General features: G+C 50.0%; 1 protein-coding gene and 6 pseudogenes across 1 annotated transcript; all 7 read left to right on the top strand.

The window, feature by feature from the left end:
• The first annotated feature begins 428 nt into the window (after positions 1-428).
• On the top strand, positions 429-599 carry LOC146171107 (U2 spliceosomal RNA; annotated as a pseudogene).
• A 2,742-nt stretch (positions 600-3,341) lies between these two features.
• Positions 3,342-9,806, top strand: LOC146171105 (uncharacterized). Its single transcript, XM_084586538.1, has 5 exons — positions 3,342-3,971; positions 4,010-4,091; positions 6,419-6,552; positions 8,806-9,173; positions 9,800-9,806. Exons 1-5 carry the CDS (start codon positions 3,342-3,344, stop codon positions 9,804-9,806), a joined length of 1,221 nt encoding a protein of 406 aa, XP_084442664.1.
• On the top strand, positions 4,829-5,001 carry LOC146171106 (U2 spliceosomal RNA; annotated as a pseudogene).
• A 1,570-nt stretch (positions 9,807-11,376) lies between the features above and the next one.
• On the top strand, positions 11,377-11,547 carry LOC146171104 (U2 spliceosomal RNA; annotated as a pseudogene).
• Positions 11,548-13,094: 1,547 nt separating this feature from the next.
• On the top strand, positions 13,095-13,303 carry LOC146171103 (U2 spliceosomal RNA; annotated as a pseudogene).
• A 7,728-nt stretch (positions 13,304-21,031) lies between these two features.
• On the top strand, positions 21,032-21,204 carry LOC146171102 (U2 spliceosomal RNA; annotated as a pseudogene).
• Positions 21,205-24,128: 2,924 nt separating this feature from the next.
• Positions 24,129-24,299, top strand: LOC146171101 (U2 spliceosomal RNA; annotated as a pseudogene).
• The last annotated feature ends 2,978 nt before the right edge of the window (positions 24,300-27,277 follow it).

Raw genomic sequence — 27,277 nt, 5'->3', positions numbered from 1 at the left:
TTACGCAACTGTCAATAATTAGTAATAATTGTTTACCTAGCCAATGTGGTTGGTTTTACAGTGTGGTAATAATTAGTGATTATATTCACGCAACTGTCAATAATTAGTAATAATTGTTTACCTAGCCAATATTGAGTAATTAGTGCAATAACCAGGACATAGCATATAAATAATTATTTACTTATTTATTTCCTTTTTAATTAGTAACTGCTCATTGATTGACATATCGACATATAATAAGCTATGCATTTGCACATACTGTGGTGTTGCTCTGTGATTGGTCAACACCTCCACGACGTCTTCCCTTCGCGACCAATAAGTGCTGTGGCAAAAATGTGACACTTTTGCTAACGACAACTATGAGGCAATAAAGGCTTTTGCCTTAATAGCAGTAGGTATCTGCAATAAAGCATTGCTTGCAAATGTACAAAACATTTCTGGAAAACACTGTTTTAACAGCTTGATATCAGTTGCCAGTTGTAATTTGTAACCCTGACATTATACTATTCTTTGTAGTGCGGCAGAGCATTCTGGGCTTGCTGTACCTCTGCCACGGGTCTACCCGGTACTGCACTACTTCCGGGACTGGCTAAGCGACTCTCGGTTTTTGGGGGAGGACAATCACAACTCAAAGATGAGGCCAACTAACATTTTTTCATTCGAGCTCACTGCTATCCATGTGCCTAACACAGCAATCCTCTCAATGCCTGTCTTATTGCATTGTTGGGCGCCTCGTGCATGCAGTGACACCTTGGGTTACTTTTTCCGCGTGTCATTGCATGTGAGTCTATTATTTAGGGCGATAAAGAATGGTTTGATTAAGAATCCCCTTCAAGGGATGTGTCTAGATTTGGTAAACCATAGCTCAAGTGCTACAAACAAAAAACGGTCGACCGACGCTGTTTCTGCAACAACCGATAAGTGGCACCACTTGGGCATACATTTTTGATGGGATCGAACCGCAGTTCCTTGCCAATTTATCGCTTCTCGGAATTTTGGCTAAGATCAAAGTGTAGAGTCCAAGCCCGGCCAACAATGAAGAACCGCCACAGCCCGGATCGCAACCTCGCCGTGATGGGAACAGCCTTACGCTGTTCTTTCCGCTGGTGAGGACGTTCCGATGTACGGAAGAGGGATGCGCTACCGCGTACTCCCCGGTATTGTGGACGTCCAGGCGGCAGTCCCTGACTCGGCATCTTGAAAGTGAGCATGGGGTGCGCATAAGCCAGGTCACGCATTTTTGCACTCTCTGCCACAGAGAGGTCGGTCCTCGGCCAAAAGCGCATCCCTGTCTTACTGGAGAGAAGCTCGAGGTGGCCAGCACTGACTTGCACAGCCACAAGTGCGGTGATTGCCAGCTCTCTTTTCCATCGAAAAGAGGGCTGGAAAATCATCACATGTGGCACCGCAAACAGACTGCCATGCAGGGATTACCGCCTCGTCCCGTGCCACCGTTAGCGGCGACGAGAAGACTAAGACGGACACCATCACGGGACGCCAGACCACCGGATCTAGAGCCCCCACAAGAAGAGGACATCAGCCAAGACGCAAGGACACCACCAGCAACGCCTCAACAAGACACCAATGGGGAGGAAGCGGGCCAGGAAGAGCCACGAACGCTAACCCCCATCTCTCCTCCTCCAGAGAGCAGCACCACGAGAGCAGCAACACCAGCACTAATTTTTCCCTCCTCCCCATCCCAGCAGGATGACCAGGGAATTCCCGTGCCTGCCAGCAGCACACCCAACAGCAGCAGGGAGATGGAGAATTCACAAGATTCTCCTTCCTTGCAGGTAGGCGACGGACAACAGGCTCACTTGTCAACAATCAGCGAGGAAAGCAATACATCACAGCTTCAAGACGACGACGGCGGCGGCCACCATGACGCAACTGCCACCCAGGGAGCACTAACTGATTCTCTTTCTGATGAACTGGAGTGCGAGGGCATACTCGTCGACCACACCAGGCGCCTCCGGTGTTTGCTGCGTGAGCCTGCGTCTGCTGAGGGTTGGGATGGTTTTCTTTCCATCTTGGAGGAGGCCATCACGGAGGTTGGAAAGGCGGTAAAGCTGCCGAAGGCTCCCGCCGGAGGTAAGCCGCGCCGTCCGACCAACCCCGACAACGCTCAGCAGATCCAGTCTCTTTACCGCAGGAATCGCCGCCGAGCAGTACGCCTGATTGCGGACGGCGAGTCGCCTATGTGCACGGTTCCTTTACAGGATCTCGAGGACCACTTCACTGCAACATGGGGCCCCAAGGAGGTGGACACCAGCCTTCTTCTCAACAAGGCCAAGAGCAGCGACCTCACGGAATTCCCTCTAGACAAGTTCACCGAAGAGGAGGTCCAGACGAAGCTGAGGAAATGTGAGAACACCGCGCCCGGCAACGACCGAATCACCTACCAGCACTGGAAGATGACAGAGCCTGAAGCAGCCTTCCTGACAGCAGCATTCAACGCCTGCCTCAAGCTCAAGAGAGTGCCCCCAGCATGGAAGGAGTCCCGGACCATCCTCATCCACAAGAAGGGACCTGTGGAGGACGCCACGAACTGGCGCCCCATCGCACTCGGGTCGACGATTTTAAAGCTGTATGCTGGGTGTCTCGCCACTCGGCTGCAGCGATAGATCGCTGAACACGAGCTGCTCTCTCGTTGTCAAAAGGGGTTCCTGCCGCACGACGGTGTGTTTGAGCACAACTTCGTGCTGCAGGAGCGCCTCGACGCAGCGAGGAGTGGCGGTGGGGAGCTGTGCGTGGCGTTCCTTGACTTCAGCAACGCCTTTGGATCTGTCGCCCACAACGCCCTCATCGACGCACTACGTGGAGCAGGCGCCGGCAGCGACTTCTGTTCGATCGTCGCTGACCTCTACAGGGACAACACCACCACCATCGTAGGACAAGGGTCAACACGGCCGATCGCTATTTCTGCAGGGATTCGACAGGGATGCCCACTGAGCGGGCTCTTGTTTAAATTTGTCATTGACCCTGTTTTGCGTGCTGTGCAGGGAGGCGAGAGGCAGCACAACATCCTGGCCTACGCCGATGACCTCACCCCCCTGGCCAATGACCCGGAGATGCTTCAAGCCCGCATTAATACTGTTGAATCCCTTTCTTCTAGGCTGGGATTACAGCTTAACCCAGCGAAGTGCCGCACTCTTCATCTGAGCGGCAAAACACCGGTTGGTACAAGACTGACCCCTTTCTTTATTGCAGGAGCTGAGATCCCAATTATCCAGGATTTTGAAAGCCAGACGTTCCTGGGCCGCCCTGTAGGGTTCAACGTCTTCCCGGACAGAGCTACTGTGGACCAGGCCATCAACACCGGCCGCCGCCTGCTTAGCTCAATGCTCGCCCCTTGGCAGAGATTGGATGCTGTGAAAACATTTGTATATCCAGCGCTCAATTTCTCCATGCGGTGCGGTGTGTTGGGCAAGTTAGAGTGGGCGCGCCTCGACGATGCACTGCGGCCACTAATCAAAAAATCCCTTTATCTTCCAGGAACCGCAGCCAATGAATACCTCTACGGCAGTGCAGCATCGGGCTCGGTCGGCATCCCCCTCGCAGCGGAGCTGAGCGACATCTGCCGCATTGACAATGCATTTAAGCTCCTCTCCTCTCTTGATCTAGAGGTGCGAGATCTAGCGCTGCATGCCGTTACTGCCATCACGACGAAGAGACTACGCCGACCAGCCACGGATGAGGACATCGCTGCCTACCTGACAGGGGAGACGGAGGGAGACTTCCGAGCTAGGGCAACGCAGCTTCAGTGTGTATGGACGGAGGCTCGCAAAGCTTCCCGGCGCCTGGCGGTCACGTGGGAGATGCAAGAGGGGGGCCCCAGCATCACTCGCGCCGACGTGACCGTCACGCAGAAGCAGCGCACGAAAGTGGTGAGGACACTTCGGAGCACCGCTATGCGCGCACGAGATCACGATCTCCACGAAAAGCCTAACCAGGGGAAAGTGATGGAGTGCGTAGCAGCCGACCGTAGCAGTTCCCACTTCATGAGGAGTGCGTAGCAGCCGACCGTAGCAGTTCCCACTTCATGAGGACGGGGCGCTTCACTCACTTCTGCGATTGGCGCTTCGTGCACCGTGCGAGGCTGAACCTGCTGCCCCTCAACGGAGCCAGGCCGTGGGATGTCGCTGCTGAGCAGCGGTGTCGGAGATGCGGGCAAGACAAGGAATCCCTCCCGCATGTTCTCTGCCACTGCATGCGCTAGAGCGTCGCCTACACCAGCCGACACAACAGGATCGTCGACTGGCTGAAGACAGCCGCTGAGAAGCGATTCACCATCACCCATGAGAACCGGCCCGTGGGTGACACGAACCTCCGCCCAGATCTTGTTCTGGCGCGCGGGGAAATGGCGATTGTCATCGATGTCACATGTCCCTTTGACAATCGCAAAACCGCCTTCGATGCTGCACGGGAGAGTAAGATCGCCAAGTACGAACCCGTTCGCCAATACCTGCTCCGGAAATTCCAGCGGGTCAGCATCGAGGCAGTCGTTAATGGGGCCCTGGGCTCCTGGGACCCCAACAATGACAAAGTGATGAGGCGCCTCTGTAGCAAACGCTACATGCGTCTCTTCAAGAAGCTGGCGGTGAGCGATACCATCGCAGCCTCTTGTGAAGTCTATGCTAAACACGTAGCTGCAAATTGAAGGGCTCGCACTTCAGTGGACTTCAGCAGCTCGAGTTAGAAAGACTTCCTACACGCACAACAATACACTCACCCCACAGCAGGAATAAAACTTTACAGATGGGATTTCCCCTAAAAAGGAATGAACAACAACAGTAGGTGTCTGCAATAAAACTGCTAGGAAATGTACAAAACATTTCTGAAAAACACTCTGTTCTTAACAGCTTAATATCTGTTACGGGTTCTAATTGTACCCATGATATTAAACTGATTTTTGTAGCGCGGCGGAGTGTTCGGGGCTTGCTCGAACTCCGCCACGGGTCGACCCGGTACTGCACTACTTCCGGGACCGGCCCAGCATCTCCCCCCAAAGGGGGGAGAAGGCACAATGGAAAAAAAACAGAAAACTGCTTTGTTTTGTTCTAGAAATTTTTGGACTTTTTTTTCCGACTTTTTTTTCCGACTTTTGCTGTTATGTGGTTGGTTTTAAAAAGTGTAGTAATTATTTACGCAACTGTAAATAATTAATTGTTTATCTAGCCAATGTGGTTGGTTTTACAGAGTGTGGTAATAATAATTAAGTATACTATGCAACTATAAATAATTAGTAATATTTGTTTATCTAGCCAATGTGGTTGGTTTTACAGCGTGGTAATAATTAGTAATTATATTTACGCAACTGTAAATAATTAGTAATAATAGTTTATCTAGCCATTGTGGTTGGTTTTGCAGAGTGTGGTAGTAATTAGTAATTATATTTACGCAAATGTAAATAATTAGTAATAAAAGTTTACCTAGCCATTGTGGTTGGTTTTACAGTGTGGTAATAATTAGTAATTATATTTACGCAACTGTCAATAATTAGTAATAATTGTTTACCTAGCCAATATTGAGTAATTAGTGCAATAACAAGGACATAGCATATAAATAATTATTTACTTATTTATTTCCTTTTTAATTAGTAACTGCTCATTGATTGACATATGGACATATAATAAGCTATGCATTTGCACATACTGTGGTGTGCCTCCACGACGTCTTCGCTTCGCGACCAATAAGTGCTGTGGCAAAAATGTGACACTTTTGCTAACGACAACTATGAGGCAATAAAGGCTTTTGCCTTAATAGCAGTAGGTATCTGCAATAAAGCATTGCTTGCAAATGTACAAAACCTTTCTGGAAAACACTGTTTTAACAGCTTGATATCAGTTGCCAGTTGTAATTTGTAACCCTGACATTATACTATTCTTTGTAGTGTGGCAGAGCATTCTGGGCTTGCTGTACCTCTGCCACGGGTCTACCCGGTACTGCACTACTTGCGGGACTGGCTAAGCGACTCTCGGTTTTTGGGGGAGGACAATCACAACTCAAAGATGAGGCCAACTAACATTTTTTTCATTCGAGCTCACTGCTATCCATGTGCCTAACACAGCAATCCTCTCAATGCCTGTCTTATTGCATTGTTGGGCGCCTTGTGCATGCAGTGACACCTTGGGTTACTTTTTCCGCGTGTCATTGCATGTGAGTCTATTATTTAGGGCGATAAAGAATGGTTTGATTAAGAATCCCCTTCAAGGGATGTGTCGAGATTTGGTAAACCATAGCTCAAGTGCTACAAACAAAAAAACGGTGGACCGACGCTGTTTCTGCAACAACCGATAAGTGGCACCAATTGGGCAACATTTTTGATGGGATCGAACCGCAGTTCCTTGCCAATTTATCGCTTCTCGGCCTTTTGGCTAAGATCAAAGTGTAGTAGCTTCTCGGCCTTTTGGCCAAGATCAAAGTGTAGTAGGAGCCCCTGCTGATCCTGGACCCCTGGACCCCCTGCTGACCCTGGACTCATGGACCATCCGGACCTGCTGCTCTTGGAACCCCTGCTGCCCCTGGATTCCCGGTTGCTGTGAGGGCTTGGTGAGAGCTCTCTTTTTTTACTAGTTCATTTAGTGTTTCCTATCCTCATTGTTGGCAGTGTTTTTTGCCCTTCAAGTGTTCTTTTTTCTTAATTTGCTAGTTTTTTTTTGTCCTAGTTTTCCTTTTTTTTTGCTTGCTCTTTACCTTTCCATTCTGTTTGTGCTTACATTCTTTGCAATCGGTTTATTCATGTAGTGCTTTCTGCCCTTAAATTTTTTCTTTTTCCGTCTTTGCTAGTTTTTTTTTTTTACTTTTCTGTTTGTGTTCAAATTCTTTGGCATCCTTGTTTGCTCATGTAGTATCTGCCGCTGTTTCTCGCCGTTTGTGCCTTTAATTTTTTTTTATTACTTTTTGTTACATTGCCACCAGTTTTTTTTTCTTCTTGTCAGCTTAGTGCGAATTATTTGCCTGTGTTCCCTTTAATTTGAGTTGAGGTGCTGATTTATTGGGTTCCTGCATTGTGATTTCATTGACAAGAGCCGTTTTCCAGTCAAGTGTGGTGTTTCCCATGTTTTGCTCCCGCTAAACCTTTTTTTTTTTTTTTACTTTGAGCTTGGTGAGGGCTCTTTGCCGCGTTTTCCTGGTAATTGAGTGACGATTTTTATTAGTTGCTGCGTTGCTTCTGTACCAAGAGCTCTTTTTCACTTGTATTGTGTTGAGGGTGATTTGTGTGTGGTGTTTACTGGTGTTTCTCTCTTGTTCAGCTCCATCTTTTGTTTTGCTTTGCTACGAGCTTGGTGAGGGCTCTCATATTGTGTTTTTCTTTTTTTTTGGCGTTGAGCATTCTCTCTTTTTTTGCGCGCGCTTTGGTTTTTCAGTCTCATTATTAGTGTATGTTAGTTGTTCTTTCTGGATAGTCTTTTTCCCAGTGGGAGCTGCAGCGCTGACCTCTTCTGCGGAAGGAAATCCATTATCGCAGTATGTCGCGCGGATACACCCCGCCATTTCTTCCAGACGACCGCCGCCGTTAGAAGTGATGTCATCGCCTCCGACAAGCAGCGCCTTCACCGCCAGCAGAAGCCGCATTCCAGTCCGATCGCCGTCCACCAGTCCAAGCCCGGCCAGCAATGAAGAACCGCCACAGCCCGGATCGCAACCTCGCCGTGATGGGAACAGCCTTACGCTGTTCTTTCCGCTGGTGAGGACGTTCCGATGTACGGAAGAGGGATGCGCTACCGCGTACTCCCCGGTATTGTGGACGTCCAGGCGGCAGTCCCTGACTCGGCATCTTGAAAGTGAGCATGGGGTGCGCATAAGCCAGGTCACGCATTTTTGCACTCTCTGCCACAGAGAGGTCGGTCCTCGGCCAAAAGCGCATCCCTGTCTTACTGGAGAGAAGCTCGAGGTGGCCAGCACTGACTTGCACAGCCACAAGTGCGGTGATTGCCAGCTCTCTTTTCCATCGAAAAGAGGGCTGGAAAATCATCACATGTGGCACCGCAAACAGACTGCCATGCAGGGATTACCGCCTCGTCCCGTGCCACCGTTAGCGGCGACGAGAAGACTAAGACGGACACCATCACGGGACGCCAGACCACCGGATCTAGAGCCCCCACAAGAAGAGGACATCAGCCAAGATGCAAGGACACCACCAGCAACGCCTCAACAAGACACCAATGGGGAGGAAGCAGGCCAGGAAGAGCCACGACCGCTAACCCCATCTCTCCTCCTCCAGAGAGCAGCACCACAACGAGAGCAGCAACACCAGCACTAATTTTTCCCACCTCCCCATCCCAGCAGAATGACCAGGGAATTCCCGTGCCTGCCAGCAGCACACCCAACAGCAGCAGGGAGATGGAGAATTCACAAGATTCTCCTTCCTTGCAGGCAGGCAATGGACAACAGGCTCACCTGTCAACAATCAGCGAGGAAAGCAATACATCGCAGCTTCAAGACGACGACGGCGGCGGCCACCATGACGCAACTGCCACCCAGGGAGCACTAACTGATTCTCTTTCTGATGAACTGGAGTGCGAGGGCATACTCGTCGACCACACCAGGCGCCTCCGGTGTTTGCTGCGTGAGACTCTGTCTGCTGAGGGTTGGGATGGTTTTCTTTCCATCTTGGAGGAGGCCATCACCGAGGTTGGAAAGGCGGTAAAGCTACCGAAGGCTCCGGCCGAAGGTAAGCCGCGCCGACCGACCAACCCCGACAACGCTCAGCAGATCCAGTCTCTTTACCGCAGGAATCGCCGCCGAGCAGTACGCCTGATTGTGGACGGCGAGTCGCCTATGTGCACGGTTCCTTTACAGGATCTCGAGGACCACTCCACTGCAACGTGGGGCCCCAAGGAGGTGGACACCAGCCTTCTTCTAAACAAGGCAAAGAGCAGCGACCTCACGGAATTCCCTCTAGAGAAGTTCGCCGAAGAGGAGGTCCTGACGAAGCTGAGGAAAAGTGAGAACACCGCGCCCGGCAACTACCGAATCACCTACCAGCACTGGAAGACGAGAGACCCTGAAGCAGCCTTCCTGACAGCAGCATTCAACGCCTGCCTCAAGTTCAAGAGAGTGCCCCCAGCATGGAAGGAGTCCCGGACCATCCTAATCCACAAGAAGGGACCTACGGAGGACGTCACGAACTGGCGCCCCATCGCACTCGGGTCGACGATTTCAAAGCTGTATGCTGGGTGTCTCGCCACTCGGCTGCAGCGATGGATCGCTGAACACGAGCTGCTCTCTCGTTGTCAAAAGGGGTTCCTGCCGCACGATGGTGTGTTTGAGCACAACTTCGTGCTGCAGGAGCGCCTTGACGCAGCGAGGGGTGGCGGTGGGGAGCTGTGCGTGGCGTTCCTTGACTTCAGCAACGCCTTTGGATCTGTCGCCCACAACGCCCTCATCGACGCACTACGTGGAGCAGGCGCCGGCAGCGACTTCTGTTCGATCGTCGCTGACCTCTACAGGGACAACTCCACCACCATCATAGGACAAGAAGGGTCAACACGGCCGATCGACATTTCTGCAGGGTTTCGACAGGGATGCCCACTGAGCGGGCTCTTGTTTAATTTTCTCATTCACCCTGTTTTGCGTGCTGTGCAGGGAGGCGAGAGGCAGCACAATATCCTGGCCTACACCGATGACCTCACCCCCCTGTCCAATGACCCGGAGATGCTTCAAGCCCGCATTAATACTGTTGAATCCCTTTCTTCTAGGCTGGGACTACAGCTTAATCCAGCGAAGTGCCGCACTCTTCATCTGAGTGGCAAAACACCGGTTGGTACAAGAATGACCCCTTTCTTTATTGCAGGAGCTGAGATCCCAATTATCCAGGATTTTGAAAGCCAGACGTTCCTGGGCCGCCCTGTAGGGTTCAACGTCTTCCCGGACAGAGCTACTGTGGACCAGGCCATCAACACCGGCCGCTGCCTGCTTAGCTCAATGCTCGCCCCTTGGCAGAGATTGGACGCTGTGAAAACATTTGTATATCCAGCGCTCAATTTCTCTATGCGGTGCGGTGTGTTGGGCAAGTCAGAGTGGGCGCGCCTCGGCGATGCACTGCGGCCACTGATCAAAAAATCCCTTTATCTTCCAGGAACCGCAGCAAATGAATACCTCTACGGCAGCGCAGCATCGGGCTCGGTCGGCATCCCCCTCGCAGCGGAGCTGAGTGACATCTGCCGCATTGACAATGCATTTAAGCTCCTCTCCTCTCTTGATCTAGAGGTGCAAGATCTAGCGCTGCATGCCGTTACTGCCATCACAACGAAGAGACTACGCCGACCAGCCACGGATGAGGACATCGCTGCCTACCTGACAGGGGAGACGGAGGGAGACTTCCGAGCTAGGGCAACGCAGCTTCAGTCTGTATGGACGGAGGCTCGCAAGGCTTCCCGGCGCCTGGCGGTCACGTGGGAGATGCAAGAGGGGGGCTCCAGCATCACTCGCGCCGACGTGACCGTCACGCAGAAGCAGCGCACGAAAGTGGTGAAGACACTTCGGAGCATCGCTATCCGCGCACGAGATCACAATCTCCACGAAAAGCCTAACCAGGGGAAAGTGATGGAGTGCGTAGCAGCCGACCGTAGCAGTTCCCACTTCATGAGGACGGGGCGCTTCACTCGCTTCTGCGATTGGCGCTTCGTGCACCGTGCGAGGCTGAACCTGCTGCCCCTCAACGGAGCCAGGTCGTGGGATGTCGCTGCTGACCAGCGGTGCCGGAGATGCGGGCAAGACAAGGAATCCCTCCCGCATGTTCTCTGCCACTGCATGCGCCAGAGCGTCGCCTACACCAGCCGACACAACAGGATCGTCGACCGGCTGAAGACAGCCGCTGAGAAGCGATTCACCATCACCCATGAGAACCGGCCCGTGGGTGACACGAACCTCCGCCCGGATCTTGTTCTGGCGCGCGGGGAAACGGCGATTGTCATTGATGTCACATGTCCCTTTGACAATCGCAAAACCGCCTTCGATGCTGCACGGGAGAGTAAGGTCGCCAAGTGCGAACCCGTTCGCCAATACCTGCTCCGGAAATTCCAGCGGGTCAGCATCGAGGCAGTCGTTGTTGGGGCCCTGATCTCCTGGGACCCCAACAATGACAAAGTGATGAGGCGCCTCTGTAGCAAACGCTACATGCGTCTCTTCAAGAAGCTGGCGGTGAGCGATACCATCGCAGCTTCTCGTGAAGTCTATGCTAAACACGTAGCTGCAAATTGAAGGGCTCGCACTTCGGTGGACTTCAGCAGCTCGAGTTAGAAAGACTTCCTACACGCACAACAATACACTCACCCCACAGCAGGAATAAAACTTTACAGATGAGATTTCCCCTAAAAAGGAATGAACAACAACAGTAGGTGTCTGCAATAAAACTGCTAGGAAATGTACAAAACATTTCTGAAAAACACTGTTCTTAACAGCTTAATATCTGTTACGGGTTCTAATTGTACCCATGATATTAAACTGATTTTTGTAGCGCGGCGGAGTGTTCGGGGCTTGCTCGAACTCCGCCACGGGTCGACCCTTTACTGCACTACTTCTGGGACCGGCCCAGCATCTGCCCCCAAAGGGGGGAGAAGGCACAATGGAAAAAAACAGAAAAACTGCTTTGTTTTGTTCTAGAAATTTTTGGACTTTTTTTTCCGACTTTTTTTTCCGACTTTTGCTGTTATGTGGTTGGTTTTACAGAGTGTAGTAATTATTTACGCAACTGTAAATAATTATTAATTGTTTATCTAGCCAATGTGGTTGGTTTTACAGAGTGTGGTAATAATTAGTAAGTATACTATGCAACTATAAATAATTAGTAATATTTGTTTATCTAGCCAATGTGGTTGGTTTTACAGCGTGGTAATAACTAGTAATTATATTTACGCAACTGTAAATAATTAGTAATAATAGTTTATCTAGCCATTGTGGTTGGTTTTGCAGAGTGTGGTAGTAATTAGTAATTATATTTACGCAAATGTAAATAATTAGTAATAAAAGTTTACCTAGCCATTGTGGTTGGTTTTACAGTGTGGTAATAATTAGTAATTATATTTACGCAACTGTAAATAATTAGTAATAATAGTTTACCTAGCAATTGTGGTTGGTATTACAGAGTGTGGTTATAATTAGTAATTATATATACGCAACTGTCAATAATTAGTAATAATTGTTTACCTAGCCAATGTGGTTGGTTTTACAGTGTGGTAATAATTAGTGATTATATTCACGCAACTGTCAATAATTATAATAATTGTTTACCTAGCCAATATTGAGTAATTAGTGCAATAACCAGGACATAGCATATAAAGAATTATTTACTTATATATTTCCTTTTTAATTAATAACTGCTCATTGATTGACATATGGACATATTATAAGCTATGCATTTGCACATACTGTGGTGTTGCTCTGTGATTGGTCGACACCTCCACGACGTCTTCCCTTCGCGACCAATAAGTGCTGTGGCAAAAATGTGACACTTTTGCTAACGACAACTATGAGGCAATAAAGGCGTTTGCCTTAATAGCAGTAGGTATCTGCAATAAAGCATTGCTTGCAAATGTACAAAACATTTCTGGAAAACACTGTTTTAACAGCTTGATATCAGTTGCCAGTTGTAATTTGTAACCCTGACATTATACTATTCTTTGTAGTGTGGCAGAGCATTCTGGGCTTGCTGTACCTCTGCCACGGGTCTACCCGGTACTGCACTACTTGCGGGACTGGCTAAGCGACTCTCGGTTTTTGGGGGAGGACAATCACAACTCAAAGATGAGGCCAACTAACATTTTTTCATTCGAGCTCACTGCTATCCATGTGCCTAACACAGCAATCCTCTCAATGCCTGTCTTATTGCATTGTTGGGCGCCTCGTGCATGCAGTGACACCTTGGGTTACTTTTCCCGCGTGTCATTGCATGTGAGTCTATTATTTGGGGCGATAAAGAATGGCTTGATTAAGAATTTCCTCCAACGATGTGTCGAGATTTGGTAAACCATAGCTCAAGTGCTACAAACAAAAAACGGTGGACCGACGCTGTTTCTGCAACAACCGATAAGTGGCACCACTTGGGCATACATTTTTGATGGGATCGAACCGCAGTTCCTTGCCAATTTATCGCTTCTCGGCCTTTTGGCTAAGATCAAAGTGTAGTAGCTTCTTGATTGAAATTGTATAAAGGATAAGCAGACTCTGATACGAAGATAAGACTGTTAATGTAAAGTGACTTACAACATCTGTATTGTATTGGCACATTATTCGGTATCCTTTACATATAAGTGTATGTATATTGTGGTTCACATTGTCAATGTATCGTGCTCTATCAGTTTGGAAGTCAATAAACTTCTCTTTGTGTGTAGTAGCTTCTCGGCCTTTTGGCCAAGATCAAAGTGTAGTAGGAGCCCCTGCTGATCCTGGACCCCTGGACCCCCTGCTGACCCTGGACTCATGGACCATCCGGACCTGCTGCTCTTGGAACCCCTGCTGCCCCTAGATTCCCGGTTGCTGTGAGGGCTTGGTGAGAGCTCTCTTTTTTTACTAGTTCATTTAGTGTTTCCTATCCTCATTGTTGGCAGTGTTTTCTGCCCTTCAAGTGTTCTTTTTTCTTAATTTGCAAGTTTTTTTTTTGTCCTTCTAGTTTTCCTTTTTTTTTGCTTGCTCTTTACCTTTCCATTCTGTTTGTGCTTACATTCTTTGCAATCGGTTTATTCATGTAGTGCTTTCTGCCCTTAAATTTTTTCTTTTTCCGTCTTTGCTAGTTTTTTTTTTTTTACTTTTCTGTTTGTGTTCAAATTCTTTGCCATCCTTGTTTGTTTGCTCATGTAGTATCTGCCGCTGTTTCTCGCCGTTTGTGCCTTTAATTTTTTTTATTACTTTTTGTTACATTGCCACCAGTTTTTTTTTTTGTTCTTGTGAGCTTAGTGCGAATTCTTTGCCTGTTCCCTTTAATTTGAGTTGAGGTGCTGATTTATTGGGTTCCTGCATTGTGATTTCATTGACAAGAGCCGTTTTCTAGTCAAGTGTGGTGTTTCCCATGTTTTGCTCCCGCTAAACCTTTTTTTTTTTTTAGTTTGAGCTTGGTGAGGGCTCTTTGCGGCGTTTTCCTGGTAATTGAGTGACGATTTTTATTAGTTGCTGCGTTGCTTCAGTACCAAGAGCTCTTTTTCACTTGTATTGTGTTGAGGGTGATTTGCGTGGGGTGTTTACTGGTGTTTCTCTCCTGTTCAGCTCCATCTTTTGTTTTGCTTTGCTACGAGCTTGGTAAGGGCTCTCATATTGTGTTTTTCTTTTTTTTGGCGTTGAGCATTCTCTCTTTTTTTTTTGCGCGCGCTTTGGTTCTTCAGTCTCATTATTAGTGTATGTTAGTTGTTCTTTCTGGATAGTCTTTTTCCCAGTGGGAGCTGCAGTGCTGACCTCTTCTGCGGAAGGAAATCCATTATCGCAGTATGTCGCGCGGATACACCTCGCCATTTCTTCCAGACGACCGCCGCCGTTAGAAGTGATGTCATCGCCTCCGACAAGCAGCGCCTTCACCGCCAGCAGAAGCCGCATTTCAGTCCGATCGCCGTCCACCAGTCCAAGCCCGGCCAGCAATGAAGAACCGCCACAGCCCGGATCGCAACCTCGCCGTGATGGGAACAGCCTTACGCTGTTCTTTCCGCTGGCGAGGACGTTCCGATGTACGGAAGAGGGATGCGCTACCGCGTACTCCCCGGTATTGTGGACGTCCAGGCGGCAGTCCCTGATTCGGCATCTGGAAAGTGAGCGTGGGGTGCGCATAAGCCAGGTCACGCATTTTTGCACTCTCTGCCACAGAGAGGTCGGTCCTCGACCAAAAGCGCATCCCTGTCATACTGGAGAGAAGCTCGAGGTGGCCAGCACTGACTTGCACAGCCACAAGTGCGGTGATTGCCAGCTCTCTTTTCCATCGAAAAGAGGGCTGGAAAATCATCACATGTGGCACCGCAAACAGACTGCCATGCAGGGATTACCGCCTCGTCCCGTGCCACCGTTAGCGGCGACGAGAAGACTAAGACGGACACCATCACGGGACGCCAGACCACCGGATCTAGAGCCCCCACAAGAAGAGGACATCAGCCAAGACGCAAGGACACCACCAGCAACGCCTCAACAAGACACCAATGGGGAGGAAGCAGGCCAGGAAGAGCCACGACCGCTAACCCCATCTCTCCTCCTCCAGAGAGCAGCACCACAACGAGAGCAGCAACACCAGCACTAATTTTTCCCACCTCCCCTTCCCAGCAGAATGACCAGGGAATTCCCGTGCCTGCCAGCAGCACACCCAACAGCAGCAGGGAGATGGAGAATTCACAAGATTCTCCTTCCTTGCAGGCAGGCAATGGACAACAGGCTCACCTGTCAACAATCAGCGAGGAAAGCAATACATCGCAGCTTCAAGACGACGACGGCGGCGGCCACCATGACGCAACTGCCACCCAGGGAGCACTAACTGATTCTCTTTCTGATGAACTGGAGTGCGAGGGCATACTCGTCGACCACACCAGGCGCCTCCGGTGTTTGCTGCATGAGCCTGTGTCTGCTGAGGGTTGGGATGGTTTTCTTTCCATCTTGGAGGAGGCCATCACCGAGGTTGGAAAGGCGGTAAAGCTACCGAAGGCTCCGGCCGGAGGTAAGCCGCGCCGACCGACCAACCCCGACAACGCTCAGCAGATCCAGTCTCTTTACCGCAAGAATCGCCACCGAGCAGTACGCCTGATTGTCGACGGCGAGTCGCCTATGTGCACGGTTCCTTTACAGGATCTCGAGGACCACTTCACTGCAACGTGGGGCCCCAAGGAGGTGGACACCAGCCTTCTTCTCAACAAGGCCAAGAGCAGCGACCTCACGGAATTCCCTCTAGACAAGTTCACCGAAGAGGAGGTCCTGACGAAGCTGAGGAAAAGTGAGAACACCGCGCCCGGCAACGACCGAATCACCTACCAGCACTGGAAGACGACAGACCCTGAAGCAGCCTTCCTGACAGCAGCATTCAATGCCTGCCTCAAGTTCAAGAGAGTGCCCCCAGCATGGAAGGAGTCCTGGACCATCCTCATCCACAAGAAGGGACCTACGGAGGACGTCACGAACTGGCGCCCCATCGCACTCGGGTCGACGATTTCAAAGCTGTATGCTGGGTGTCTCGCCACTCGGCTGCAGCGATGGATCGCTGAACACGAGCTGCTCTCTCGTTGTCAAAAGGGGTTCCTGCCGCACGATGGTGTGTTTGAGCACAACTTCGTGCTGCAGGAGCGCCTTGACGCAGCGAGGGGTGGCGGTGGGGAGCTGTGCGTGGCGTTCCTTGACTTCAGCAACGCCTTTGGATCTGTCGCCCACAACGCCCTCATCGACGCACTACGTGGAGCAGGCGCCGGCAGCGACTTCTGTTCGATCGTCGCTGACCTCTACAGGGACAACACCACCACCATCATAGGACAAGAAGGGTCAACACGGCCGATCGACACTTCTGCAGGGATTCGACAGGGATGCCCACTGAGCGGGCTCTTGTTTAATTTTCTCATTGACCCTGTTTTGCGTGCTGTGCAGGGAGGCGAGACTCAGCACAACATCCTCGCCTACGCCGATGACCTCACCCCCCTGTCCAATTACCCGGAGATGCTTCAAGCCCGCATTAATACTGTTGAATCCCTTTCTTCTAGGCTGGGACTACAGCTTAATCCAGCGAAGTGCCGCACTCTTCATCTGAGCGGCAAAACACCGGTTGGTACAAGACTGACCCCTTTCTTTATTGCAGGAGCTGAGATCCCAATTATCCAGGATTTTGAAAGCCAGACGTTCCTGGGCCGCCCTGTAGGGTTCAACGTCTTCCCGGACAGAGCTACTGTGGACCAGGCCATCAACACCGGCCGCCGCCTGCTTAGCTCAATGCTCGCCCCTTGGCAGAGATTGGACGCTGTGAAAACATTTGTATATCCAGCGCTCAATTTCTCTATGCGGTGCGGTGTGTTGGGCAAGTCAGAGTGGGCGCGCCTCGACGATGCACTGCGGCCACTAATCAAAAAATCCCTTTATCTTCCAGGAACCGCAGCCAATGAATACCTCTACGGCAGCGCAGCATCGGGCTCGGTCGGCATCCCCCTCGCAGCGGAGCTGAGCGACATCTGCCGCATTGACAATGCATTTAAGCTCCTCTCCTCTCTTGATCTAGAGGTGCGAGATCTAGCGCTGCATGCCGTTACTGCCATCACAACGAAGAGACTACGCCGACCAGCCACGGATGAGGACATCGCTGCCTACCTGACAGGGGAGACGGAGGGAGACTTCCGAGCTAGGGCAACGCAGCTTCAGTCTGTATGGACGGAGGCTCGCAAGGCTTCCCGGCGCCTGGCGGTCACGTGGGAGATGCAAGAGTGGGGCCCCAGCATCACTCGCGCCGACGTGACCGTCACGCAGAAGCAGCGCACGAAAGTGGTGAGGACACTTCGGAGCATCGCTATGCGCGCACGAGATCACAATCTCCACGAAGAGCCTAACCAGGGGAAAGTGATGGAGTGCGTAGCAGCCGACCGTAGCAGTTCCCACTTCATGAGGACGGGGCGCTTCACTCGCTTCTGCGATTGGCGCTTCGTGCACCGTGCGAGGCTGAACCTGCTGCCCCTCAACGGAGCCAGGCCGTGGGATGTCGCTGCTGACCAGCGGTGCCGGAGATGCGGGCAAGACAAGGAATCCCTCCCGCATGTTCTCTGCCACTGTATGCGCCAGAGCGTCGCCTACACCAGCCGACACAACAGGATCGTCGACTGGCTGAAGACAGCCGCTGAGAAGCGATTCACCATCACCCATGAGACATATGTATCAGCAGCGCGAACACAATCAGAGGAAAAGAAGAATAAGATAGGAGAACATCTGCGGTTGATGGTGTTCGCATCATCGCCGGTGTCAGCAGCAGCCAGAAAATGGCGTGAGGTTCAGTCACAAGTCAACCGGACGACAGAGTGCCTCTGGCAGCATGTGCTCCCAGGCTTGCGTGCACTCGTGCCCGCCAAGAAAGAAAAGACTGGAAACCCCGTCCACCTCGTGGGAGGTGTCAAGAGCATCCCTGAAGAAGTCCAGCGGTTTCTTAGTCACGGACCCAAGTTCGCCGTGGAGCCCAAGAGGACAGCACCGGAACTGTTGACCATGGTCAGGCAAGTTTCTCGCCTCGCCCCAGCGGCGGAAGCGGATCGTTGTACCGCGGACGGAGTGGACCTGATCACGCGTTGTAACGCCGATAGGCATAGGTTCCCAATTAAGAAGACTGTTTCACACCTGATTAAGAAGAATTTGTCATTGTTAACCGCTGACAAGGAAGGAGGGTTTGCCGTCCTACCGAAACGCGTATTCATGTCAAAGGCCGCGGAAGCAGTCCAAACAAATTTTGTAAAATGCAGAACGTCTGAAACAAAAATAAGAAGTAATGCAAAGAAGCTATGCCAACGCTTGAATTTAGAGAACCTTTCTCGTTCAATACAGGGAAAAAAGACAGGCTGTCTGGAAATGTTTTTTACAGCAAAAACGCATAAAGCTGGATGCCCTTTGCGTGTGATTGTGTCCGAAAGATTGACCTGGCAAAAAGAAGTCGCCAGGTTTCTACAAGGCAACCTTAAGCGGCTCACTGTTGATGACCCCTTCCTTGTAAAAAACACTGCAGAAGTAATCGGGTTCCTGCATGAGAACAGCACAAAGACGTTCAATGGCTTCTCCATTGATATTAAAGACCTGTTTTATTCCATCCCGCAGGCTGACCTCATAGAATGTGTTCGTGATGCCATAGATAGATACGGTGTGGTGGCCTTCCAAAATGAGTGTGGTGCAAATGTGGACGGCTTCATTGAAGTATTGTGCACTTACCTAAAATCGACAGTTACTGAGTGGGACGGCTGCAGATTTATTCAGAAACAAGGCATATGTATAGGTTCATGCATAGCCCCCATTTTGAGTGACCTTTTCTTGGCCATGCATGACAGATCCTTGAAGGACCAGCTCGAGTCTTCAAGCGTTCTCAAAATTTTCCGCTATGTTGACGACTTCCTGGTTCTCTTAGATTGCATCCCTGAAGCATTTCAAACAAAAGCAGATGAAGTTCTCCAAGTTGTTTCGAGGACTATGTCCCCTCTTGAAGTTACGCATGAATTCCCAGAACACAACGCCATCAGGTTTTTGGAGTTAAAAGTTTCTTTCGGACAGAACCACGTGTGCTGGTCATTTGAACCAAGAGCCAAAAAAACCCATTCTGCCCTACGACTCAGCACATTCAAAACTGGTCAAAAGAAACATAGTAAAGTCAACCTTTAAAAACGCACTCACAAAATCCTGTGAACACAAGCTGCAGGCTAGTTTTTCCAACCAAGTGTTGAGGCTGATGCAATCAGGTTACCCGCAATCTCTCCTTGCATCTGTAGCAGAAATAATCCTGAAAGGTATGAAGCACGAATGTGACGTTCCAAATGAGGCCCGACCGCGGAACAAAAGGGTTGCTGTTGTGCCGTACCTGCATCAAATATCACACAATCTGAAAAAAATTGGTAAAAAATCAGGCGTCGAAGTAGTCTTTTCAGCCCCACTGCGCCTCTCAAGCCTGTGTAACAAAGTCAATAATAAGAAAAAGATTAGTGGCTGTACAACCAGGCATCGCGACCCTCTCGCGGCCTGCGAGGAGGGCGTCGTTTATTCAATTCCTTTAACATGCGGTAAGGCTTACATAGGCCAAACAGGGAGATGTTTAAATGAGAGATTAATGGAGCATAAGAACGATTTATCCGGGGCCCTTTTAAAAAACCTACCCGCCCACTGTCGGGGATGTGACAGCAAAAAGAAATGCACCCCCAGTTTCAAGAAGACAACCATCCTGAAGAAACATAAGAATCAACTGACGCGCGAAATTGTTGAAGCCGCCTACATCTCAGGTCTTAAGGAAGGCTGCGTAAGCACCCCATCTATCTCACTATCTGAAAAAGAATTCACCTTCCTCTCTGGCGGCATTTGATCTTACCTAGATTTTAGAAGCTCACCCCCCTCACTTTTTTTCCTTTAGCCGTGTTAATTGTTGGCGCCCTTCCTTCGTATTGCTAACCTTTGTTACCGCTTTTCGCCTTCCCATGTTTTTAATAAAACGCGCCCCTCTTCTCTGTTTTTTCCATTGTTACCTTCCGTCATTGCCCGCCCCCAACCCTGTTTTTTCCATTCTTGTTTACACATGCCCGTAGTGCGTCATTTCACGAAAAGGTTTGTCTGCGTGTTTTTCATGATGCTCCTCGTGTAATCTTTTGATGTCCCGGACACGTGTGTTTTTATCAGTTCACTCGTGCGCCCTGACGGTCACGTCGCCGTGATAATTCCCCCTGGTGGGTGTTTTCTCGGTGTGCATATAAGTGCGGGTTTCAGTTTCCTCTAATAAAGTTGCAAGTTCAGCGCTCTATCCTATCTTATTCTTCTTTTCCTCTGATTGTGTTCGCGCTGCTGATACATATGGATCGTTACCAACTAGCCCGACAGATCGTGTCACCCATGAGAACTGGCCCGTGGGTGACACGAACCTCCGCCCAGATCTTGTTTTGGCGCGCGGGGAAATGGCGATTGTCATCGATGTCACATGTCCCTTTGACAATCGCAAAACCGCCTTCGATGCTGCACGGGAGAGTAAGGTCGCCAGTGCGAGCCCGTTCGCCAATACCTGCTCCGGAAATTCCAGCGGGTCAGCATCGAGGCAGTCGTTGTAGGGGCCCTGGGCTCCTGGGACCCCAACAATGACAAAGTGATGAGGAGCCTCTGTAGCAAACGCTACATGCGTCTCTTCAAGAAGCTGGCGGTGAGCGATACCATTGCAGCTTCTCGTGAAGTCTATGCTAAACACGTAGCTGCAAATTGAAGGGCTCGCACTTCGGTGGACTTCAGCAGCTCGAGTTAGAAAGACTTCCTACACGCACAACAATACACTCACCCCACAGCAGGAATAAAACTTTACAGATGAGATTTCCCCTAAAAAGGAATGAACAACAACAGTAGGTGTCTGCAATAAAACTGCTAGGAAATGTACAAAACATTTCTGAAAAACACTCTGTTCTTAACAGCTTAATATCTCTTACGGGTTCTAATTGTACCCATGATATTAAACTGATTTTTGTAGCGCGGCGGAGTGTTCGGGGCTTGCTCGAACTCCGCCACGGGTCGACCCGGTACTGCACTACTTCCGGGACCGGCCCAGCATCTCCCCCCAAAGGGGGGAGAAGGCACAATGGAAAAAAAAACAGAAAAACTGCTTTGTTTTGTTCTAGAAATTTTTGGAATTTTTTTTCCGACTTTTTTTTTCCGACTTTTGCTGTTATGTGGTTGGTTTTACAGAGTGTAGTAATTATTTACGCAACTGTAAATAATTATTAATTGTTTATCTAGCCAATGTGGTTGGTTTTACAGAGTGTGGTAATAATTAGTAAGTATACTATACAACTATAAATAATTAGTAATATTTGTTTATCTAGCCAATGTGGTTGGTTTTACAGTGTGGTAATAATTAGTAATTATATTTACGCAACTGTAAATAATTAGTAATAATATTTTATCTAGCCATTGTGGTTGGTTTTGCAGAGTGTGGTAGTAATTAGTAATTATATTTGGGCGAGGGCACAATGTCGGAGGATCCGGCTGTGATCGCGCAAGTCTTTCGGCAACACTTTGCCGCGCGATATACGTCGGCCTCCCGAAACCAAGCTGACGGAGAGACAGATATTGCCTCCTTCTTTGACGACTTACCAGCTCTGCCCGAAGCCGAGGGTGCGGCACTTAGTGCCCCAGCGTCACGCACAGAAGTGTTGGAAGCCTTAAGAGACATGTCACACTCATCCGCGCCCGGTCCGGACGGCATTATGGCGGCCTTCTACTGGCAATTCTTTGATGTTCTTGGCGGCCTGATAACCACCTTGGTCAGCATGGTCATCAGGGATGGACGGAAACCTGCATCCTTCTCAGCAGGACGCATAATTTTGATCCCCAAAGAAGCAGCATCGCCGTCATCTCCAGAGGCATGGCGACCAATAACGTTATTAAATAGTGATTACAAGTTGGTTACTTCTCTGATTGCCAAGCGCCTCCGGCCCTTTTTGGCAGATTTAATCTGCCCCTATCAGTCGTCGGCGGTACCGGGACGCTCCGTATTTGCAGCGCTCACGTTCACCCGGGATGTTTTCGCATATGCACAGGAGAAAAGAGCGAGCGGAGTGTTTGTTTCACTGGATCAGGCTAAGGCCTTTGATCGGGTCGAACACCCATATTTATATCAAGTTTTAAGGTCCTATGGGATCCCAGGAGAAGTCATAGGGATCATAAAGCGCCTGTATGAAGATGTGTCGTGTGATATGCTATTGAACGGGGAGGCGCTCCCCAAGTTTGCGGTAACCCGAGGAGTGCGGCAGGGTTGCCCTTTGTCACCAGCACTGTTTGTCCTCTCACTGGACCCACTTCTGCAGCGCGTCGTCAGCGAGCATCGCATCCGTGGCTTTCCGGGGATAGGTCAGGACGAGGTGAAGATAATGGCCTATGCCGATGATATCTCCCTGTTTGTGCGTGATGGACAAAGCCTGCAGAGGTTCATGACAGTCTTTAGAGAATATGCATCGCTCTCGGGAGCAAAACTGAATGTAGGAAAAAGTCACGCGCTCCGCTTTGGCAGCTTCCAAGAGGCACTACCAGAACCGATCCCCTTGGTAGAAGCTGTTAGGGTACTGGGAGTACACTTTCAGGAAGGAGGAGTATCCCCAGCTACTTGGACCCTGACTATCGACAAAGCCAATAGGGTTTTCGCAAACGCTGCGCGATTTGACTTGTCAACGGCCGCCAAAATTGTGGTAATTAAGAACAGCGCGCTTGCCTTTGCGTTCTACGTGGCAAGACTGGCAGTGATGCCAAGATGCACGGCAGGGAGACTCTCCTCCCTGGTAATCACTTTCCTCTGGGGAGGACAGACAGCCCTAGTGGCGCGACATCTTGTGCAACTTCCCCGCAATAGAGGAGGCCTCGGAGTACCGTGCGTCCAAACGGTTGCGCGGACTATGCTGACCAAGCTTGTCGTCGGCCTTTTGGACCAAGCAGATTACCCAGGACGGCCCCTACTCTTGTACTGGCTAAGCACTGCGAGGAGGGCCTTCACCCCTCAAAGACATCTGGGGCCGCGAGCGGAAACACCGCACCCTTTCTACCAAGCGGCCGCCAGGTTCCAGGAAACACTTAATGTACAGCTGCCAGAGGTAAACATAGAGGAAGTGCCGCCAACCGAGATAAGCGCCCTCATGGCGTGCGCTCGCCTCAGCGCAGAAGAAGCGGAGCGAACCGATCCTAGGAGATGGAGTACATGGGCCGCAAGCACAATGCCAGACCAAGTTAAAGACTTCGAGTGGCGACGGCGGTGGGGCGTACTCCCGACCCGGGATCGCCTCTATCGATGGGGGGTTGTCCCCAACAATCAGTGCCCGCAGTGCGGAGCACTGGAGATTGGCGATCATTTCGCTTTTGAGTGTCGGGTATCCAAAGTTATGTGGCACCTAGTACACCGTATGTTTTTGGTGCGGGGAAACCAAACGCGGGGTGCATTCGCGCGGCTAGTTGTGGCATGTACCCTTTCTGTCTTGTGGAAGCGCCGCTGCCTGGAGGAAGCACGAAGGCAGCCGGTACGAGCCATGTACCCGGCGCTGCAGAGCCTGCGCCTCCTACTCTGGGAATACCTGTCAGAGCGGCTCGAACTAGACGGGGAGGCGCGGTTTCTGCAGCGCTGGCACACACGGTTCTTTGTTGTGAGACCAAATCGGCTCACCATGCCAACATTGTTGTATGGATGACCATATGTAGTGTGCATTGGATCATAACATGTATGCATGTACATCCCCCCCTTTTTTCCCTTTCCCCATTTAGTGTATTGGGATGGAGAGATTTGAGTAGTTCTCCCGTTATTATTGTATATCCCTTGTTGTACCAATTTATTGAAATTATATAAAGGGTCAGCAGACTGATAAAGAGATAAGAATGTTAATACAACATCTGTTTTGTATCGGCACATTATTCTGCATCCTTTAAATATAAGTGTATGTATTGATGGGTTCACAGTGTCAATGTATAGTGCTTTTTCAGTTTGGAAGTCAATAAACTTCTCTTTGTGTGTAGTATCTGTTCTTAACAGCTTAATATCTGTTACGGGTTCTAATTGTACCCATGATATTAAACTGATTTTTGTAGCGCGGCGGAGTGTTCGGGGCTTGCTCCAACTCCGCCACGGGTCGACCCGGTACTGCACTACTTCCGGGACCGGCCCAGCATCTCCCCCAAAGGGGGAAGAAGGCACAATTAAAAAAACAGAAAATCTGCTTTGTTTTGTTCTAGAAATTTTTGGACTTTTTTTTTCCGACTTTTGCTGTTATGTGGTTGGTTTTACAGAGTGTAGTAATTATTTACGCAACTCTAAATAATTATTAATAATTGTTTATCTAGCCAATATGGTTGGTTTTACAGTGTGGTAATAATTAGTAATTATACTTACGCAACTGTAACTAATTAGTAATAATAGTTTATCTAGCCATTGTGGTTGGTTTTGCAGAGTGTGGTAGTAATTAGTAATTATATTTATGCAAATGTAAATAATTAGTAATAAAAGTTTACCTAGCCATTGTGGTTGGTTTTACAGTGTGGTAATAATTAGTAATTATATTTACGCAACTGTAAATAATTAGTAATAATTGTTTACCTAGCAATTGTGGTTGGTTTTACAGAGTGTGGTTATAATTAGTAATTATATTTACGCAACTGTCAATAATTAGTAATAATTGTTTACCTAGCCAATGTGGTTTGGTTTTACAGTGTGGTAATAATTACTGATTATATTCACGCAACTGTCAATAATTAGTAATAATTGTTTACCTAGCCAATATTGAGTAATTAGTGCAATAACCAGGACATAGCATATAAATAATTATTTACTTATTTATTTCCTTTTTAATTAGTAACTGCTCATTGATTGACATATGGACATATAATAAGCTATGCATTTGCACATACTGTGGTGTTGCTCTGTGATTGGTCGACACCTCCACGACGTCTTCCCTTCGCGACCAATAAGTGCTGTGGCAAAAATGTGACACTTTTGCTAACGACAACTATGAGGCAATAAAGGCTTTTGCCTTAATAGCAGTAGGTATCTGCAATAAAGCATTGCTTGCAAATGTACAAAACATTTCTGGAAAACACTGTTTTAACAGCTTGATATCAGTTGCGAGTTGTGATTTGTAACCCTGACATTATACTATTCTTTGTAGTGCGGCAGAGCATTCTGGGCTTGCTGTACCTCTGCCACGGGTCTACCCAGTACTGCACTACTTCCGGGACTGGCTAAGCGACTCTCGGTTTTTGGGGGAGGACAAGCACAACTCAAAGATGGGGCCAACTAACATTTTTTCATTCGAGCTCACTGCTATCCATGTGCCTAACACAGCAATCCTCTCAATGCCTGTCTTATTGCATTGTTGGGCGCCTCGTGCATGCAGTGACACCTTGGGTTACTTTTTCCGCGTGTCATTGCATGTGAGTCTATTATTTGGGGCGATAAAGAATGGTTTGATTAAGAATCCCCTTCAAGGGATGTGTCGAGATTTGGTAAACCATAGCTCAAGTGCTACAAACAAAAAACGGTGGACCCACGCTGTTTCTGCAACAACCGATAAGTGGCACCACTTGGGCATACATTTTTGATGGGATCGAACCGCAGTTCCCTGCCAATTTATCGCTTCTCGGCCTTTTGGCTAAAGCCTCGAGGTGAGAAGGAAGTCATTTTACCTGGTTGGAGGGGTCGTGCTGCCCGGCTAGGGTGCTAACCCCCTCCGTTCCCGTGGTATCAGCGGTCCTGCTGCCCTGGTGCCTGGCCTGCTGCCTGGCGTCCGGGGCTCCTGCGGCTGGTGGCTTGGTGTGCTGCCTCCTGGTTGGGCGGGGTCCTGCTGCTCGTTGTCGTGCTCTGGTGCCTGGCCTGCTGCCTGGTTCCTGGGCCCCTCCACCGTGCGGAACCCCCCCCTCCTGAGGTCCTGCGGCCTACAGTCCTTGGTCGGGTTTCCTGCCTGGCGCCCTGGTCCTGCGGTGATGGACCATCCACCTCCGAGCACTCGGCCCTCAAAGGCCCAGTGCTTCACCTTCCAGTTGCCGGCGCCCGCTCCGGCAGACGACATCATTGATGCCCTCGAGGGTGTCGTCGGTGTCGGGGGGCTGCAGTACCTGCAGCACCTCGGCGGAACCGAGTTCCTGGCTGCTGTTGCCTCAATGGCACAAGCCACCAAAGTTGTTGCCGCGGGCACTGTGCTCGTCGGCCGTCATCATGTGCCGCTGGTGCAGCTTGCTGCTCCAGTGGTTTTTGTTACTGTTTTTAGGCTGCCGCCATGTGTAAGCGACGATGTCCTGACTACAGCATTGACACCGTATGGAAAGGTGCGAGCCATCACGGAGCCCGGCTTCAAAGGGAAAAGCCATGTACAAAATGGGTGCCGCCTCGTTAAACTGGACATGGTACGAGCCCCACCGAATTTTCTCTCTGTCGCAGGTTATCGAGTTATGCTCGAATACCGCGGCATGAAGAGGGTATGCTCGCGGTGCGGAGGGGAAGGCCACATGGGTGCTGCCTGCCAAGCAACCAAGTGCGCACGCTGCTCAGCATACGGACACAGCACGGAGACTTGTAATACTGGTTGCAAGCGCTGTAGTGGGGCACATGCCACATCGGATTGTGTCCTGCCACGTACCTATGCTATGACTGTAGCAGCGGCTGCTGCCGCGCACCGTGATGGGCCAAGCGGTGCTGCTGTGTCTCTGCAGGAACCATCGGACGGTGGCCACGAGTCCCGAGACTTCGAACCTGACGACGATAGAGCCTCGACGATCACCATTGCTGCGGATGAGCAAGGAGCCGCCGCCAACCTGGAGTCCGATAACGAGGAAGGGTCCCGCTTACCGGAGCTTCCATCCTTGGAGGAAGCTTTGTTTGAGCAGGATCTTACCGCTGCACAACGGACACCATCTAAGACCTCCAGGGAATTGTCCGAGTCCTTAACAGAAGACTCTCCGCTGCACACACCTATTAAGTTGCAGGTGGAACCAGGGAGAGCCAGGAGTGAAGAACGGCCTGTTCCTGGTTCATTGGCAGCTGCGATGCCCCAGCGACCAAATAGTGGGGACTCTTCGCTGCGGCCAACGCGGAAGACGTCCTGTACAGACGAGGACCTGGTAAAGCGGACTCTTTCTTCGGACAGCGGATCGGGCCCGT

The sequence above is a fragment of the Amblyomma maculatum genome, unplaced genomic scaffold, assembly GCF_055883805.1.
Source record: "Amblyomma maculatum isolate TAMU_Amacu unplaced genomic scaffold, ASM5588380v1 scaffold_23, whole genome shotgun sequence".
Lineage (NCBI taxonomy): Eukaryota > Metazoa > Arthropoda > Arachnida > Ixodida > Ixodidae > Amblyomma > Amblyomma maculatum.
This window is presented reverse-complemented; position numbering and strand designations above follow the sequence as displayed.

Excerpts from the sequence above, each read along its gene's own strand:
- LOC146171105 (XM_084586538.1), top strand. The coding sequence starts at position 3,342 with ATGCTCGCCCCTTGGCAGAGATTGGATGCTGTGAAAACATTTGTATAT. Across the intron at positions 3,972-4,009 it reads AGGGGAAAGTGATGGAGTGC|TGCGTAGCAGCCGACCGTAG; the intron begins GTAGCAGCCGAC and ends CTTCATGAGGAG. Across the intron at positions 6,553-8,805 it reads CCGGTTGCTGTGAGGGCTTG|GATCTCGAGGACCACTCCAC; the intron begins GTGAGAGCTCTC and ends GTTCCTTTACAG.